At 44.2% G+C, this 7,045-nt stretch overlaps 1 protein-coding gene across 1 annotated transcript; it reads right to left on the reverse strand.

Moving 5' to 3' along the window:
• Positions 1–463: 463 nt before the first annotated feature.
• LOC108784403 (C3a anaphylatoxin chemotactic receptor-like) lies at positions 464–1,435 on the reverse strand. Its single transcript, XM_018553200.1, has one exon. It carries the CDS (start codon positions 1,348–1,350, stop codon positions 763–765), a length of 588 nt encoding a protein of 195 aa, XP_018408702.1. The 5' UTR covers positions 1,351–1,435; the 3' UTR covers positions 464–762.
• Positions 1,436–7,045: the final 5,610 nt, after the last annotated feature.

Genomic DNA, 7,045 nt, shown 5'->3' on the forward strand with positions numbered 1-7,045 from the left:
CAACTGAATTTCATTGATTTGCAGGTTCATCTGATTCCGAATGCACATGTCTAGTAGAGATATCCTCTTACTTCCTGTTTCATCTGCGGCACAGGAACTGAAGTGAAGTCTATCTAATGGGAAACAGATGGAAAATAAAAACTGCCAGGAGGTTTTAACCCTTCCTTTCTCTATTTAAAGTAGAAAAAACAAGTCTTAGCTTTTGATATACTTCAACTCTAATATTTATCTCGATAGTTCTCCTTTAACAGTAAATCTGAATTATACAAAATCATTTTCCAGAGCAGCACAATTTTTTAAAAATAATCAACAACAAAAAAAAGGTTTTGGCAATACATACACTTTAATATTAATTACCGTCATAAATGTCCAACTCACATCAGTATGTCAGTCTTACCGCCGTTCAAGACGAGAGTTCTCTGCACATGCGATTCTGCTCCTGTGGTATATGCAACTTCTTGATGCCTCTTCTTTAAATGCATTTTCCATGCTCCCGCAAATAGTCTGTCGCACTTTGCTCTTCATATCTTTCCCCATGAAGACGTACAGTATCGGGTTGATGCAGCTATTAAAGTGAGCCAAAGACTGTGCTGGAGCATTCAAGTAGACCACAACTTTATTGCCAGTGTAGAGCATAACTCCCATTATGTGGTATGGAGCCCAGGTGATGAAGAAGGCCACTATTATGACAAGGGCCACCCTGGTAGTCTTTCTGCCCGCCTTTAAAAGCCGTGTGTTTTGTACTTTAAAAGCCAGACGGATCTAACAGGTAGAAATGATTATGAGGGGAATCAGAAATCCAAAAACCATCCGAGTAAGAGTGATGGGAACCATAAACTCTTTCATATAGGTACATGTGGTTATGTTATTCTCAATGACCGTTGTTCGGTAGATGGCCACAGGTAGACCCATTACAATGGACACAATCCAAATAACCATGCAGATGATCCACGTTGTCCGTAAGCGGCGGTGATTTTGGGCCCACACTGGCCAGACCACCAGGATGCAGCGGTCAATGCTGATGGCCACCAGGGTGTAGACGCTGGAGAACATATTGAGAATGAGAATGAAGGGTAAAATTTTGCACCAAGTGTCTCCGTATAGCCAACGGGAACTGAAGATATTAACTAGGATGAGCGGGACAAACGAGCAACAGATGATGTCGGCCAGAGCAAGGTTACAAAACCAAACGGTGTTGACTCTGCGTTTCATCTTCACTCCGGTAACCCAAAGAACCAGAGCATTGCCGGGGACCCCCACAAGGAAAATGAAAAGTAGAACCAAGACGATGAAAACGTCCCCATAGCTCAAGGACTTCGCGGCGTCTGTCTCATTGCTGATGTTCGGCATCTTTTCTTCCCTATAAAGACATCGAGAGTTATTGGGTGTGTGAGATTGTTATCAGTCTTCCTTAAGGAAGCAATGTATCCCTCTACTGGAAAATATAAGATGATTACTACAGAATGTTCTTGCCTCTCTCTACTTCACCTCTTCCCTTCCTCTGTAATGATTTTATTTCTTCACTAACTCTTTCTCTTATTTTCCTTGTATTCATGGTTTTTGTATCTTTATCTTTTCACTTCATCTGTAACTTCTTTTTTTCTCCCTCCTGACTCCTTTCCCCACCACCACTACCACCATTCCTTAGTCTCTCTCTCTATCCCCTTTTTCCTCTCGCTTTCTCTCTTTCTACACACATCTCTTTTTTCCTCTTTTTACTCTTCCTCCCTATCTCTTTTATGTTTTTTTCAACCTCTGCTTCTCTATTCTCAGTACCCTCCCCTCCCACCTTTCTATTTAATCTCTTTCCTCCCTCTCTCTGCACCTTTTCATCTAACCCTCTCCCTTGTTTCTCTACCTCTTCCCCCATCTCTCTCTCTCTCTCCTCACCTTTATATCTTACCCTTTCTATTATTCTCACTTGTCTGACTGTCCTATATCACCCTCTCTTTCTGTCTGTCTCTTCTGTGTCTCTCACTATCTCTCCCTTTTCTCCCACCTTTCTACCTCACCCTCTCCTAATCTCTCTTACAAGTTCTATCTCACCCTCCTCTTTATTGCCACCTTTCTATCTCACCTGCTTCTCTTCCCCTTTCCACATTTCTATCTCAACTGCTTCTCTTCCCCCTTTCACCTTTCTATCTCACCTTCTACTCTTCTCTCTTCCACCTTTCTATCTCACCCTCTTCTCTTCTCCCTCCTCACTCTCTTTTCTTCTTCTTTCCCACGATTCTGTCTCACCCTCTTCTTCTCTCTCTTTCCACCTTTCTATCTCACCCTCTTCTCTCTCTTTCCACCTTTCTATCTCACCCTCTTCTTCTCTCTCTTTGCACCTTTCTATCTCACTCTCTTCTCTCTTTCCACCTTTCTATCTCACCCTCTTCTTCTCTCTCTCTCTTTGCACCTTTCTATCTCACCCTCTTCTTCTCTCTCTTTCCACCTTTCTATCTCACCCTCCTCTTCTCTATTTCCACCTTTCTATCTCACCTTCTTCTTCTCTCTCTTTACACCTATCTCACCCTCTTCTCTTCTCCCTTCACACTATTCTCTCTCCCCCTCTTCTCCCCTCCATTAACACTTTCTCTCTCATCCACTTCTCTTCCTACTGTTCTATCTCACCCATTCTCTCCTATCTCTCTCTATCCCTTTTCACTTGCTATTAAATCCTCTTGCTCCCTTTCTCCCCCTTCCACTAATTCCTACCTGGAATTCTGTTGTCTGGAGAACTAAAGAAAAAAAACAGAACACTCACAGACACGTCACTGACCAACACCCAATGCATGAAGTATTTTAAGTGCATGGCACATTAGGGAGGGAGTAAGCGAGAACTGACACTTTCATGATAAAGAGCAATTATCTCTATAATTAGATAAGAGTTCTTTCTCAGTAGTGGAGACAGTCAGGTACAGGTGATGACATCCATCAATGGTTGGGTGGATTTCTTTGTGGCCAGGTCTTACCTTCACCGGTCTGCAGCAGATGAAGAGGAGAATCTGCCAACTACCTTCAGATATTTCAGACTTATTAGCAATGATTGCTTTGTTTTTACTTTACATAACTGTAATGATAGCACATCAACTTCCTTCCTGTAGGTTTTTTTTAAATTAAATAATTTCGGTAAGAAGATATCCCTAAACTAGAACAAACTGAATAAATAAAATGGTTTATGCAAGAAAATGGCTGTGAATAGGTATTTTGTCCAATCCGTTTTTGTTAGTCTTGGTGGTAAGAGATTGGAGCCAGGGAATAGAAAAATCCCAGCAGCAATCTTTTCTCGTACTATATCCTTATTGTGGAATGGAATGTACAATTATAAATGTAGAAATTGTCCTTTCACATGGACTAACTGGTTGGGTTACTTCTATTGGCAATGACTGCCACTAAAACTTTCTGCCAGATGTTAAAGTGGCTCTGTTATGAGAATACTGTAGACGTCACTGATTCTGATGTATGCTTAGTCTATACAGCAAATAATTAACTCTTGATGATTTGTGCCACCTTTGAGTTCTAATTACCCATTATGTTTAAGCCCTGAAGAAGAGGGGGGTCTTGTGTTGTTGATTTTATACCAATACTTTTATTAAAGTAAACATTTTTGGACTATTAAACTATTTGATTGTTAGACTTTATACCAGTCAATCAATTCAGTTTTGGCCCCCCTTGTCTGAGGCACATCCCATTTTTGTCAAGAGCGGCCTCACCATATACACTGTGCTGTGTCACAATCTGTCCCGATAATCTGAATTCATCGTCTCACGTCAATTTGTTCCAGATGAGAATACTATAGGGCTGACATTGCTAAAATCTCCATTGAGAATGTTGATTCCCTAGCTGTAAGGCTAATATCTTGGCTACAATGTTTTCTGAATCTTTTTTGAGAGAGGTCTATGTGTAATGGGGGTTTGAAGGGTCACACCAGAGAAGTGAACTGATATCTTAGTGTTTGGTGGATGCTGGGGAGTTAAAAGAGAACTATGGGGTAAGTGTCTTTCCCCATAGTTCTCTTTAGGGTCACGGGAGGACATATACTAACCTCCTCAGTCATTGCTGGAGGATCGGAGAGGGAGGAATCCCTGTGGGGAGCGGTGACTGACAGTCACTTCTTTCTGTAGGGAGATCATCGGGAAGTGAACAGATCAGCTGCATGATTCTGCTCACTTCCTGCTCGATATTGCCGATGTGTGACAGTCTCATTGTCACAGGTCGGCTCTAACTATGAGGATGAGTGAAAAATCACTCACCTCATGTTTCTCCTTTAAACCACCTGCCAGTCTCTTCTGTCTCTCAGGGATTCAAATTGTTGAGACCTCTGTGCTGAGTTCCTGGGCCTGCACATCTGCTGTGCCCATTATGATGGGTTCTTACCCTCTCTCTGCAGAGCTCACAAGTTTGCAGACCTGCTATGCGAATTATGAGGGCTCCCACTATCCCTGAGCTGAGTTTCCAGGTCTGCACACCTGCTGTGACCCTTAAGCAGGGATCCCAACCTGAAAAAAGTAATTTTAGGGAAGTGCCCTTCTCCTTTCTGTGAGGCGGGCGTGGGAGGGGAGACCCCCCTGAAATGATGGCAGGTAGCAAAAAAGCTATTTGCTATCTGCTGTTTTTATTTTAGTATTCTGACAGCTGCTGCTGTCAGAATAAAAAAAGCCAGCATAGGAAAGAATAGCTAGATTGCTATTTCCATTTGCAATAGCCAATAGCAAGCTGGCTATTGCACCCACCCTCTGCAGCTGTCAATCAGCAGAAGAGGACCTGATGGAGAACTGCAGGTCCACCTCTGCTGATTGACAGCAGCAGTGGGCAGGTACAATAGCTAGTCTGCTATTGGCTATTGCAAATTCAAATAGCCAATAGCAATCTAGCTATTCATGCAGGAAGAATAAAGATCAGAGGGGAATGCAGGAAGAATAAAGATCAGAAGGGAATGCACTTACCTTGTCCTATGCACCCGTATTATCATATTTACATCTCCTGTTGTATTTTTGTTATCTCAGTCTCATGAACTGTTTCTTGGTATATGGTTTAATAATTGTTCTTTGTATTTACTATCTCACACACATCTTAGTTCCCTTTTATTACACAACTTCAGTTCTCAGCAATAATATCTTATTCATAATCAGATCATATAAGCACATCGCACACCATCTCGCCCCCTCCCCCAGAGTCTCTATGCTTAACTCCGCTCCCTTGTCGGTCAGCACTGATTCTGATTGTGCCTCTACCTGTCACTCAATGGGGTCTATTCACTAAGATGCCGTAGGCAGCCGAGTGAATGACCGACCTGAAGTGAAGTGAGCCGAACACTGTTCGGCTATTCACTTCAGGCTGGTATGGCTGATTTCAGCCGTACATCGGCTGAAGTCAGCCGTACATCGGCTTGCTTCACGTGGCTTCGGGTCGGCCGAACATGCTCAGCATGTTTGGCCGACCCGAAGTGCAGAAGGAGTTTGACTCAGCCGATCCAACATCTGGATCGGCTGAGCCGAACCTCGGCAGTCTACTCACTGCTGTTCGGCCTATTCTTAAAGATGCCGAACAGCAGTGAGTGAATAGCCGCTGAACAGAAAAAGAGTTAAAAAAGGTAAAACAAAGTAAATAGAAAACGATTGTGCGGAGCTAGCAGTGACAGCTAGCTCCGCCCAATAGTTTCCTATTGTCCGGCGACTCTGCTGCCGTCCCAAAAAAACGGGGGAAAAAAAACTCTCCGGTGCGCTCTGGGAGTCTCCTGCTCCCGGCCGCCCAGGAGAGAAACACTGCTGTGTCTTTTTTTTTCTTTATTCTGACACGGAGCGGTCAGAATAGAAAAAAAAAAGAAATCTTCCCATTGAAAAGCATTGGTACATCACTATTGGCTATTTCAATTTGCTATTGTGAATAGCCCGTACAGCACCCCTTCGGTTCTACTGAACCAAAGGGGTCCTGTGGCGGAAGCTAGCCGAAGGATCGGCCGAAGCTACGGCGAGATCCTTCGGCAGCTTTGTGAATAGACTCCAATGTGTGTCAGCATTGTGTTGGGGCATCGTATATTGGTATTCTGTGGTGCTAGCAAGACCATATGTGATAACTCTGGGAGGAGATAGGTTCGCTTTATGGGGACATCAGGGGTCTATTCAGGGGTGTGGAATTCGTATCGCCCGACGCCCGGGACATGTAGTTCCGGGCGCCGGGCAAGTGGAATGTGTCTGGCAAGACAGGGGTGCCATTAGAAAATAATGGCACTGCCAGCGCGATCGGCAGTGGTGTGCGATCTGTGACTGAACGGTCATCATGCACGAAACCGAGCGGATGGCTGGGTGGTCACGGAATCGCACAGACTTTAAAAAAGCAATCTCAGCCGCTCGTATTTTCACACACGTCATGTGGATGGTATCGCCACTTTCCTTCTTACTGGTGGTAATAAACGCATCAATTTCCAGCGCGGACTGTGAAAGTGAAACTCCGAACACATATAAACTTTCCTCGGTCTACTTCTCCAATTCTTCATCACAGCTCTATAAATACACGTTTTATATACTGCCAGCACAATAACATGAAATGTGCATTTAGACTACATTGCCAAAAGTATTGGGACGCCTTTACACGCACATGAACTTTAATGGCATCCCAGTCTTAGTCCGTAGGGTTCAGTGTTGAGTTGGCTCCGCCCGTTGCCGCTATAACAGCGTCAACTCTTCTGGGAAGGCATCCACAAGGCTTAGGAGTCTATGGGAATGTTGGACCATTTGTGGGGTCAGGTACTGATGTTGGGGGAGAAGGCCGGGCTCGCAGTCTCCGCTCTAATTCATCCCAAAGGTGTTCTATGGGGTTGAGGTCAGGACTAAGTGCAGGCCAGTCAAGTTCCTCCACCCCAAACTCCCCCATCCATGTCTTTATGGACCTTGCTTTGTGCACAGTCATGTTGGAACAGGAAGGGGCCATCCCCAAACTGTTCCCAAAAAGTTGGGAGCATAAAATTGTCCAAAATGTCCTGTTATGCTGATGCCTTAAGAGTTCCCTTCACTGGAACTAAGGGGCCAAGCCCAACCCCTGAAAAACAACCCCCCCC

This window comes from Nanorana parkeri, unplaced genomic scaffold, assembly GCF_000935625.1.
Source record: "Nanorana parkeri isolate BGI_ZX_2015 unplaced genomic scaffold, ASM93562v1 scaffold113, whole genome shotgun sequence".
Taxonomy (NCBI): Eukaryota; Metazoa; Chordata; class Amphibia; order Anura; family Dicroglossidae; genus Nanorana; species Nanorana parkeri.